Source organism: Ziziphus jujuba, chromosome 5 (genome assembly GCF_031755915.1).
Source record: "Ziziphus jujuba cultivar Dongzao chromosome 5, ASM3175591v1".
NCBI lineage: Eukaryota > Viridiplantae > Streptophyta > Magnoliopsida > Rosales > Rhamnaceae > Ziziphus > Ziziphus jujuba.
In genome coordinates this window covers 22,249,911-22,262,340 of record NC_083383.1, presented here as the reverse complement: position 1 = coordinate 22,262,340, position 12,430 = coordinate 22,249,911, and the positions used below count along the sequence as shown (strand labels likewise).

General features: G+C 30.9%; 1 protein-coding gene across 1 annotated transcript; it reads right to left on the bottom strand.

Moving 5' to 3' along the window:
• Positions 1-4,579: 4,579 nt before the first annotated feature.
• Positions 4,580-12,202, bottom strand: LOC107421361 (rhamnogalacturonate lyase B). Its single transcript, XM_048475292.2, has 14 exons — positions 11,962-12,202; positions 11,654-11,775; positions 11,492-11,551; positions 10,840-11,079; positions 10,446-10,587; positions 9,395-9,565; positions 9,058-9,222; positions 8,269-8,375; positions 7,455-7,545; positions 7,184-7,325; positions 6,716-6,872; positions 5,866-5,982; positions 5,610-5,736; positions 4,580-4,868 (listed from the first exon to the last, which is right to left on the bottom strand). Exons 1-14 carry the CDS (start codon positions 12,001-12,003, stop codon positions 4,632-4,634), a joined length of 1,920 nt encoding a protein of 639 aa, XP_048331249.2. The 5' UTR covers positions 12,004-12,202; the 3' UTR covers positions 4,580-4,631.
• Positions 12,203-12,430: the final 228 nt, after the last annotated feature.

Genomic DNA, 12,430 nt, shown 5'->3' with positions numbered 1-12,430 from the left:
AGTCTCAACTACCTAACAATCCCATATGGGACACATGCTCATCAAATATGCCTACAAATAAGGTCTTGGTCAATGGATCTGCCACCATGTTATAAGTAGGCATGTGAACTACAGTAATGAGGCCTTCTTCAACTTTCTCCTTAACCACAAAATACTTAACATCAATGTACCTCGCACCAGGGGTTCCTTTTAAATTATTGGAGAAAGATACTGCTGCAGTATTGCCATAATATATCACAATAGGCCTTTCAATGGAGTCAACCACTCCCAAGTCATGAATAAAATTCTGAAGCCAAATTGCATGGCGAGTAGCCTCATAACACGCCATATACTTTGCCTCCATAGTCGAGAATGCTGCCACTAACTGTTTGGCACTGTGCCAAGATACAGCACCTCCTGCCATGATAAATATATACCCAATGTTAGATTTCTTATCATCCACACAGCCTTTATAATCTACATCACTCTAACAAACAACATCTAGGGAGTTGGTACGTCGATATGTCAACATATGATCTTTAGTACTCTGAAGATACCTAAAGACCTTCTTAACTACTTGGTAATGAATAGGACCAGGATTGCTCATAAATCTACCAAGCACACCCATAGCAAAACCTATATCAGGCCATGTACATACTTGAGCATACATCAAACTACCCATTGCTGAAGAATAGCGAACATTTCTCATCGCCATCCTCTCTTTATCATTCTTGGGACATTGATCCTTAGAAAATCTTTCACCTTTTGTGACGGGTACACTTCCAGGAGAACAACTATGCATATCAAATCTCTTAAGGATTCCATCAATATAGGCTCTTTGAGACAATTGCAACACATAATTAGTCCTATCTCGAACAATCGTGATGCCCAAAACAAAAGAAGCCTCTCCAAGATCTTTCATATCAAAATGGTTGCACAACATCTACTTTGTCTCAGCCAACAGGTCAGTGTCATTAGTAGCCAGAAGTATGTCATCAACATACAACACCAAAAATATAAAACTGCACCCACTAACCTTTATATATATGCATCTATCAACAACATTCTCCTTAAAGCCATTTTGGATGACAACCTCATCAAACATAAGATACCATTGCCTCGAAGCTTGCTTAAGACCATAATTGACTTCTTAAGCTTACAAACCAAATTACCATTCCCTGTTTGCTGGAAGCCAATTGGTTGAATCATATACACATCTTCAAATAAATCACCATTCAGAAAAGCAGTTTTGACATCCATCTAATGCAACTCTAGGTCATAATGTGCCACAATTGCCATAATGATTCTAAAAGAATCCTTTGTGGATACAGGAGAAAATGTTTGTGTGTAATCAATTCCTTCCTTCTGGCTAAATCCTTTGGTTACAAGTCTAGCCTTATACCTCTCTACTTGACCATTAGAGTCTCTTTTAGTCTTAAAGACCCATTTGCACCCTATAGACTTGCTACCCAATGGTAACTCAACCAAATCCCAAACACCATTTGATGCAATGGATTTCATTTCATCTTCCATTGCATCCAACCAAAATTTTAAGTGCGAAATGCTTATGGCTTCCTCATAAGTGACTCGATCTGAATCATCACTTATGTCAAAATCATGCTCCTCCAAGTAAACCTTATAGTCATCAGGAATAGCTGACCTCCTAGTCCTTTGTGACCTTCTCAAAGGCACATCGGCATCTACAATAGCTGGGATATTCTACTCCTCAATGATGGGTTCATCCTGATCAACTACTGGTTCATTAACTACTGGATTAATAATATCTCAATCAGGAACTACAACACTGGGAATGAATATATTTTCTTCTCTAAATTAAGGCTCCCTTGGAGCATTACTATCATCAAACCCAAAATCATCTTTAAAATAAACAACCCTGTCTGATTCAACAATTCTCGTGGTGTGAGATGGACAAAAGAATCTTGAACCCCTAGATCCTATACAATAGCCAACAAAATACCCACTTATAGTTTTAGGATCCAACTTCTTACTTTGGGGATTATAAATCCTTACTTCAGCTTTGCAACCCCATACTCGAAAATGATGCAAATTAGGCTTTCTCCCTGACCACAACTCAAAAGGAATCTTACGAACAAATTTACTTGGAACTTGATTCAAAATATAAGCAGCCGTCCTTAAATCCTCTCCCCACAAGTAATCTGGCAAGCTAGAATTTGCCAACATAGATCGCACCATGTCCAACAAAGTACGATTTCTCCTCTCAGCTATGCCATTCTGCTGAGGTGTACCAGGCATTGTATATTATGCATCAATGCCACATTCACGTAAATAAATTGTGAATGGCCCTGGGTTCCATCCAGTCTCATCATATCTGCCATAAAATTCACCACCTCTATCAGACCTCACAGCCTTTATCTTCTTATGCTTTTGAAGCTCCATCTTTACCTTAAACTCCTTAAAAGCAACTAAAGAATTTGACTTCTCACGGATAAGCTCAACATATCCATAACGAGAAAAATCATCAATAAAGATAATAAAATACCTATAACCACCCAAAGCAGTTGGAGTGAAAGGTCCACATACATCAATATGGATTAATTCCAAAACATCTCTACACCTTACCAATTGTTAGACTTTTACGGATCTAAACTAAACATATATAATAAATTCCATAAATCATAAATTACTAACCTCCAAATGCAGCCATTGATAAATTAAATCTTTAATCCTGGAAAATAGAAAACAATGTAAAGTAGTGCATATAGACACATTACTCTCAAACCACTCTCAGATCTCTGAAAACCCTAATATCAAAATACCGTATGGCATGTGTTTGTTTGCTTGTCCTAGACCTTTTATAGTCTCCATAAGTCACACTTATCCATTAATTTTAACACACACAAAATACTAATAATTTAATAATATAATAATACTAGAAAAAAATATGGGTAAGTCAATGAACTTTTAAAGAGAGTTGGTCCTCCAGTCTGATGGGCCAACTAAAGTCTTATAGAAAGTGTGTGACCAAGGGCCCTACTACAAAATAATAAATAACTCAGTCCCATTAATGGCATAAATAGGCCCTGTAAGTGAGTAACTAATTATGCTAAGTTCACAAATTATTTATTTATCTAACAAATTAACCATAGTTTCCTACTGTACCTGTTTGGAAAAACTGAGAGCAGTTTCTAATTGGAGGTATAATCCGTGACCGGGTAACAGACATTCCTGAGACACAAAAACTAGCATTCACAAAGACTTTCAAGTAGGCAGAGGCTAACATATATAAGAAGATGAACTGCAGAAACATAACAAAGTTTATCTGTGTATTTAAATTTTCTATGCTTACCACAGTTGCACCATCCCCAATCATACTAGTATTTTATAGTTAAGAACCTGAAATAGTAGTTGAATCAGCTCTGTGAGCATCATCGACATAAACTAGAACATGATAAAAATGAAATGCATTTCTTTAGTTGGCCACAGCTGCCAAAGAAGTGCGGTCACTTGTGCACATGGAATAAATGCCATTACAGTGTTTTTACCATCAGTTCAACCCACATGCAAGTAAGATAACTCAATAACAACAAATAAATTCCAGAAAACAAAAGAAATCAGTTACGAACTTTTAATAAATCAATAGTAATAGGAACATCCACTTCTTAATTCCTGAAAGATCAAATTTCCTGGTTAAATTATGACAGTAATCAGTATGCTTATAAACCGTCAGAAAATTATGACAACAAGAGCCATTAAATCCATTCCAAGTCCAACCTTTTGCAAAACAAGCAGACTTCATTCACAAATTTTACCATCTAGCAACACAATCAAGTGAAAACTTAGAATTAAAGCCAAAATACCACTGCCTGCTAGATTTACACCCTTCTTCCTCTCATGATTAGATAGATGTCTTCCTAATAGCATATGGGCTTGAAACTTTCTTTATGGGCTAAAACATTATGGGCTTGAAACTTTCTTTATGGGTTAAAACATTGTACATCTACATTCATTTTCAGGTTTAGACCTCTCTAAAACTTCCACAAACTCTGTTGTGAGACAAAAATCGACATAAGATAAGGGAAGCAACTTCACAAATTAATGGAGCAAAATTTAGCATAAAAGAACATTTTTTTCCCCTTAATTTGTTTGAATAAGCAGAAATTGCATTAAAATTGCTATAGAGGGTGTAGATTAGAAAGAAAAATCTCTAAGTTTAGAGGGTATAGATTAGAAAGAAAAATCTCTAAGTTTAGAGGGTATGGATGGTAATGTTAAATTTAAAATGTAATTTACAAATTTTCTATAAATTCAAAAGCATTGTTGCAAAAAATCGTATTTTATTTTTTCTTTTGTTTTTGTTTTTATTTTTTTTATTTTTATTTTCCTTTTGGCACATGGTTGAGTCTCTTTTGAGTTCGCTCATATATATATATATATATATATATATGTATATGTATAGGATGAGCTGTAACAAAGAAAATTTAAGTTTTTTGGTATAGAAAATAAAATATAAAGTTCTACAAATTGAAGGAAAAAAAAATATATATATATATATATATATTTGAACAAAATAGCATGTTCAAGCTCCTATTAAAACAACATTATTAAGATGTAGAGAGGACGTATACTTGATATTTTACTGAAATTGAAATCTTAATATGTTTTTAAGCACTTCAAGAGGGTGCACCTTCTAAACGTAAATAATCATACATAATTCCTTGAAAAGGGCTGCTGCTTCTTGGTTGTGTCAAAAAGATTGTATTATCTCCTTCTACAAGCCGAGCTCCGGAAATATTAACATTGTATAGCCAGTAAAGTCCATGAATGCCGTGTCTTGCAATTGAATTGTCTCTCCCTATCAATCCACTGCTGAATAGAGGAGGATTTGCTTTTGGATCATTTACTCGAACCTGTAAATATCATTTAGTCGAATACAGGTGGTTAATTTTCTCACGTCTTGACCAAAAAAAACAATACTAACAATTTGACATTTTTAATTAATAATACTTTTTTATGTGATATAACTTTATATATACAGTTTTGCTATAGAGAATATCAAATTCTTTCTACAAGATGAAAATCTAACGTTAAACATCATTTTAGAAAGATCAGTTTTACACTGACGCAGGCATTCTTTCACAAAACATGTTTATAGAACAGATCTATATGCATCAGCATAAAATTGAATCACCTAAAATAATATTTAACATTATATTTTCACCTTATGGAAAGAACCTGGTTCTCTCTTACAGCAAAACTCTTATATATAAATTATGTACTAAATAGAAAACACAACCTAAAGTATATTTTAACTAAAATAAGTACTGCTTGAATTAATGCAACATTATTATTATTATTATAATCTATCGAATAAGGATAATATAAATTAACATTATAATGATCTACCTTTCAATAATTTAAACTTTTGGAAATATTGATTATTCAATATGGTATGATGTCCATGTTAAAGATCCAAATGCTTTTCACAAAAAAAAAATAAATAAATAAAATGTTAAAGATCCAAATGAACCTAAAAAAGGTAAGAGAAAAGTGGTAATCCAGCTTAATCAATTACTAAGAATGCTTCTCTTTTGTCAATTATTGAGTCATCGGGGACTGATTATCCATAATCAATAAAGATTAATATATACCTGCAATTCAGAGAAAGCAGCAGATGCCAGTGCTAGTCTCAGCTTATAGATACCACTTTTATCCACATTGTCAAGCTTGAAGTTGATAAGCCATGTTGTTCCTTGATATGTATTATTATCTTTCTTTCTGTAAGAAATTAGATTATATATAAAAAAATAAAACTATACTTCCTTTTTACTTTTTTATAAAAAAGGCAATATAATTGACATTGATTAATAATGTTCAAGCATATGAGCATATTAGAAGAAATAACACCTGGTAACCTGAGCAAAAAACCAATCTTTAGTGTAGTCGCTAACACCAACTGTGTAAACCAGGTCCTTATCAGGATATAATTCTGCATATCTTTCCCAAAGTCCGTACTGCCTAAACCTGAGACCAAGAAAAAGCCAATCGATATGTTACTCTAGTTTATTACAATATACTATTCTATTAATTGAATACATCTGAGGAGAAGCTTCCTCTTTTACATATATAAATGACTGAAACTTTCAGTTTTCAATAATTTAAAAGATACAAATAAAACATACGCATGCACACACATGCACACACACTATATATATATAGATATATATGCACGTCTATATATATAACAGAATAAATAGTCTTAAGAGGAAGAAAATTGAGAGGAAAAATAAAGAGGAGAAAAAAGGTGGTGGGGAGAAGTGGAATATTTCTCTATGTTATGATTGGTTATTAATTAAATATTGAGAAAACAATAGAAAAGATAGAAGTGTGCAAGTAAAGAGAGAAGAAAAAGGAGATATAGAGAAAAAGTGAGCTAGAGAGCAGGAGACCTCGTCTTCTTTTTCTTCATTAACACACTAACCAAAAAGATGAGAAAATAAATGCTTATTAAATTGTAGTTTTCCTTCTACTTTTCCTTTGTATTTCTACCCCACTTTTCTTAGACAATGTTTGGTTTGGTCACATATACTAGAAAGCATCATCTTTTATTGTATATATATATATATATAGTTGTGCTAGTATGGGCGAAGCTTGGATTTCATGATAATAGGGGCAAATAAATTTTTTTTTTTTTCATATAAAAAAGTTCAGGCATATAATAATAAAATGGAGATCTATAGTAAGGAGAAATATGTACTTATCAGGGTGATTGAGATAAAGTTTGTTAATATATTTTGGATTGGGATCAGGAACATAAAATTCCGCAGCAGATCGGTCAGGGATGCCTATTTCCCACAATGTTGGCCCATTTCTTGGAGGCTCATATACAAGATCACCCATATCTATGTCACTCCCTGCATTACATGCACCATTATTAATCTTAGGACATTACTTTTATAAGGACACAAATTGTGTTTAATATATATATATATATTTTAATTTATTGCGTAAAAAATATTTAATTAACATGCATTAAGGGCTAGGACGTAGGACTAGAAATATAATGTATTGAACATTTAAAATTAAATATATAAAAAATTTTCAAAAAAAAAAAAAAACCAATAGAACAATATTTTGGATACATGTATGTTATCCATTTCTAAGCAATAGTGGAAATGACAATATATCATTATAATACGCTAAAAATAATTTTAAAAAGTGGTACCTGAGGTTATGGTAACAATTTCATCGTGACGATAATCTCCAATAAAACCAGGGACCCATGCATAAAGATTATAGTCGCCAATACGAACATCGTTGATGGAGAAATAGCCATTTTCATCTGTTTTGCTCCAAAATTGGTAATCCTATATGACAAGAAAATTAATATTTTTCACATGCACCATTACTACTTTTAATCTTATAATATATATTATAGCATTAAAATATGCATGGAGTTATAATAATTAAAAAAAGAGAGGAAAAAAAAAAGTCACCTTGCACTCTCTTTGCCACGAACCAACTTCTCCTTGTGGGGCCAACCCAATGTATGCACTATTTGCCGACATGTCCTCATTGCTAATATATCTGCCCCAATATTCAAACAACAAAAACTAATTAATTAAAAAAAAAATTAATAATCTTCACTCAATATTAGCTAGTGAGCGATGTGGTAATGTGATAGGATTAATCCATGCATGCGGGTACCTCGATTAATTTTTAACCATTGACATTTTGATATATACAATTTGGGTAAATCATTTGGCTAGTCTAGTATTATTCTTACTCAAAATGAAAAAAATTAGTAGTTTTAATCCAGAATTTGGGTAAATTATTTGGCTAGTCTAGCATTATTCTTACTCAAAATGAAAACGAATTAGTAGTTTTAATATAAAGAAGATTTTAGGGACACCAAAATTTTTGACTCCCATCTTTTCCAAATGAACTATATGGAATGGAATGAAATGGAACGCATCAATTATAAAACTATAAAAAAAAAAAGGGTAAATAATTAGTTTAATTTTTCAAGTTCACAAAAAGTTTAATTTATCCATGCACGTTTCCCTCTTTTTTTTTTTTTTTTTCCTTCAACCAATGAATGAAAATGAAAGTAAATTATAATCTAGTTAAAAAAAAAAAAAAAGGGAATTTTATCCTGATTTATTTTCGTATTTTAGTTATATGGAGGTAACATATAAAGTCATAAAGCATAAAAAATCCACATTAAATGTTATTAATTTTAATAGTAAAAAAATGTAAAATGAACCGAGAATAATAATAATAATAATAAAACTGAAATTTCCTGCATACCTATCTCGTACAAGTAGTCTTCCACTAACATTCCCACGATTATCTGACTTAGGAAAATACTCTGAATCTGGAAAACTGTAGGGCCAACTTTGTACTTCAATGGTCATCTGCATATAAATATATATGGATATAGTAAACTCAACTTCATACTTTGAACACATTTAATAAGTTGGGGTATTTCTTACTTCTTGAAAATTTTATACCCTAGGCCAATGTAAATTTGATCAGTATTAATTAGAGTAGGAGTGAGAACTTTGCAATTATGCCTAAACCACTTCCTAGGCCAATCTCAGCTAATAAACCAGTTTCCTCATTCACAAACAAGATTCAATTTAAATCCAAAAGTTTTAATTTGACTCAAAACATATATGAAGCTTTTTTTGCCCATCATTTTTTTTTTTTTGGAATTGAGAACGTATCTGTATCTTAGAAAATACATCAGTTTAACAGAGTACTAAAATTCTTACATTGCCATAAAAACTAGTGATAGTTTGAGAAAATTAATCATAGACACTACATAATGAAATGAAACAAAGATTAAAAAAATTCTAAAGTGTCATATACAATCGGTTAATGATAATTAAATTCATGTCAATGTGCTTCATTAAACTAATTCGTCAAGAAAATGATATCTAATCAAGCAATGCTTACAGTTTTTATGGTATGGGGAATAAAATGCAAAAATGCAAAATTGTTTGTACAATGTTAATTAATACTAGCTATAAAAATAAAAGATAAAAAAAAAAAAAAATCTTGTGGTACGAATTGTGAGTATGTGTATTGTTGAACCTGTGTTTTAGCACTCTCCCATAGTTCAGCTATGGGGTCAGACTCATTTCCATCAAATGGAGAATTGAGATATATAAAAACAGGTCCAAAAACTTTCTTCCATTGTTCTCCAGCTCCAAATTTGGGCACCAAATCCTCTCCCGCATAATGAGCGCTGAGAAATACCTGATTACATTTGGTTTTATTGAATTTCTTTAGATTATCAATTTTAATTAGATGTCTAATAAATGCCATAAACAATTTACAAATAATTCGAAGTTTATTCAAGGATCATGGGCTATTCGCATGTTGAAACAAAAAAATAAAAATAAACAAATAAATAAATTTCTATATGTACCGTAAGGATGGTGGGGCCAACATGGGAAGTGAGGTTTTGTTTAAGAGGACCACCAGATCGAAACTCATTGCTGGGTGTAATGTGCCAAAACCCCACGGGTGGGTCCGTCGATATCCATCCGTGGACCCCAATATCTTCGTTATTACATGAGTATTGGTACTTATCATCAACCTAGTTATTACATCAAGGATATATAATAAAAACAAAGAAAATAACCAAAAATAAAAAATATAAATAAATCACGTTACAGAGATTGAATCCATAATAGATACAACATACTTGTCAGCTGTAATCAACATTTATTCTTTCTTTAGTACTAAGTTCTAACTAGATACACTAGCAAAAAAAAAAAAAGTTCTAACCAGATAAAAATTCTATGTTTTTATTATTATTATTTTTTGTCCAGCTTCGATATAATTTATTTTTGTTTTACAGCATAAAGAAATAATTATTTTTTAAGATGGAGATTTTATTGCGGCACAAAGAAATAATTTTATTTGCTGAAAAAAGAAAAATTATATTTGAGTTAAATACACTTAACCCCTTTGAATCATAATAATTTTTGCACAAATATCATATTGCCATTACCATCCTGACTATTGTTTTTATGTTATTTTATTTTAATTATGCATTTTTGATATATGAATTTTATAAAATTAATCGTGTAAAGCTAATGTAAAACTTTAGTGTAGTACAATTTTTTATTCTATTTTGTTTCATTTTTAAAGCTTAATTTTGTTAACTTCATTAGAAAAATTTTTAAAATTGCACTAAAATGATATAAAAACAATAGCTCACATGCCAATGTGATACCTTTTTGAAGTTTAGGTGGTAAATTGCAACAAAGTGTATTTAACCCATTATTTGTTAAGATGAAATTTTTTTGTTATTGTTCTGGAAAGAACAGGATATAAAATCTTAATTCTATTCTGATAGCGTTAAAAATTTATTTAAAGATCTCCAATTACTAACCCATAAATATAAATAAATAAATAAAATCAAACGTTTTGATAGAGGAATTTCATTGGAGAGAAGGAATACAGTACAATACCTCCCCTTTGAGCTCCGGTTCAACTGGATTTACAAACAGGACTGCTTCTGGATAGGCCAGGGCTTGACCTCTTGGGGGTAGTCGATCATCGGGAAGGGGCATAAATCTTTGCCTATTATCAGCCACCGCCATATATTGAAACCTATTTAATTTGTTCAAAATTAATATCGGTTACCAATTATATTATATTTTATTTTATTTTTATCATTCATCAATTTAATTTATTCAGTTAATTAAATTATATTTTATTTTGTTTTTATCATTCATCAATTTAATTTATACAGTTAATTAAATTAATATTTTAATGATCTTATTGCAGATGAATATCTTATAAATATATATAAGAAAGAAAAAAAAAAAAAAAGAAGGGAGGTGAGCAAAAATGATATAGTACTTGTCTTTTCTGAGTTTGAATGCAATTCTGGTCTCATCAAGGTTGAAAGCGGGCCATTCCTTCTGGTGCTCATAAATGGCATATGTGTAAAAACCTGAACAACCGCGAAGCATTATGAACCTTTTATCTATACTCAATGGCACAGCCTTTCCTTCTTGTGTGGGATCCCATGTCCTTGTGAACGACAACTCCACTTGTTCCTCGTTTTCCACTATTATCCTAAAACTGCTTCCTCTTATCCTGCGTGCATATTAATGCAATGTTATTTATGCAAGTATTTTTTTTTTTAATTAGAGAATCTTTGATTTAATTAAATAAAAAATTATTACCAAATAAATATTTAACTATTGGATAAAATAATAACTAATATTTAAATTGGAATATAAAGTTTAGAAATATTTGTTTTTACAAAGTTAAAGGTTATTTAATTAGAGAATTTTTGTTATTTATACTTACACAAACTTATTAATCACTAGCTTTTAAAATATTTTTAAAAAAAAACTTCTATTTATCTTCATCGGTAACCACAAATTCTAATTAGGATTTTTTAATTCTATTTTTTATTTTAAAATTTTAAAAATAAATACTTTCACGATAAATATTTAAATTGTTATTGACATATATATGTAGGATTTATATGGAGGAAAATTACACATCAAATATTCCACTTGTTCCTGAACTTCCTGGTGTGCTCCAAACCAGATCCCAATACCTACATGAAATATATTTAATATGATTTATTTGAAAAAAAAAAAATCAACTTGAATCGATCATTTGCATGAATCAATGGGAAATATGATTAAAGTTAAATTACCCTCTATTTGATTCGTCGTTGAGAATTTCAAGCAAATTGTCAATGTCATTATATCGTATTCCTGTAACAATTCCATCTGGGTTCGACAATGTGACTTGGAGTAATCCATTGTCCATCATCACCTGCGAAATATGTTCAAAGAGAATGAAAAACAAAAAAAAAAAAAAAAAAAAAAAAAAAAAAGGGAAGAAAAAAAGGGAAAAAAAAAAAAAAACAATTTCCATATATTCGATTGATCAATATAGCATACATATGCAAGCAGAAAATAAAATAAAAAATTTTCAACTAAATTTTAATCAGTTAATTACACGATGATCTTCAACATGCAATTGAACCCCTTGAACTGCCATGTTGATGCAAACTCTATTCTATATCTTGGAGCTTAATTCTTTCTTCTTCTTCTTCTTCTTCTTCCTCTTCTTTTCTAACTTCAATGGAAAATATGAAGCCCGTTCTGCATAGTTTTCTGATGAAGCCGTGACTTTAAATATTTGGTTAAAAGGTTTTCTTAAACTAGAGATAAAGCATTCTTTCTGTGACTTTTCTGGTTTTCTTATGTTTTTTATAATCTCTTTGCTTTGTCGCCACCATATATTGTTAGTTAGATTAGATATACCGTGCAACAAACGCTACAAAGAGCAGCCAAATTTCGGGAAATGATTTTATAAGCGTTGTTAGTTTCGTTGAAGGAAAAAAAAAAAAAAAAAAAAAAGGAACAACTTGGACCTTATTGTTAATAAGAAAAAGGTCATTTTGAACCGTCCAAATTCTGTTTCA

Coding starts and splice junctions, on each gene's coding strand:
- LOC107421361 (XM_048475292.2), bottom strand. CDS start 12,003: ATGGCAGTTCAAGGGGTTCAATTGCATGTTGAAGATCATCGT. Junction 11,080..11,491: donor ACAAGTGGAATATTTGATGT/GTAATTTTCCTC, acceptor ATATGCACGCAG/GATAAGAGGAAGCAGTTTTA. Junction 9,223..9,394: donor TTGGCCCCACCATCCTTACG/GTACATATAGAA, acceptor AAATGTAATCAG/GTATTTCTCAGCGCTCATTA.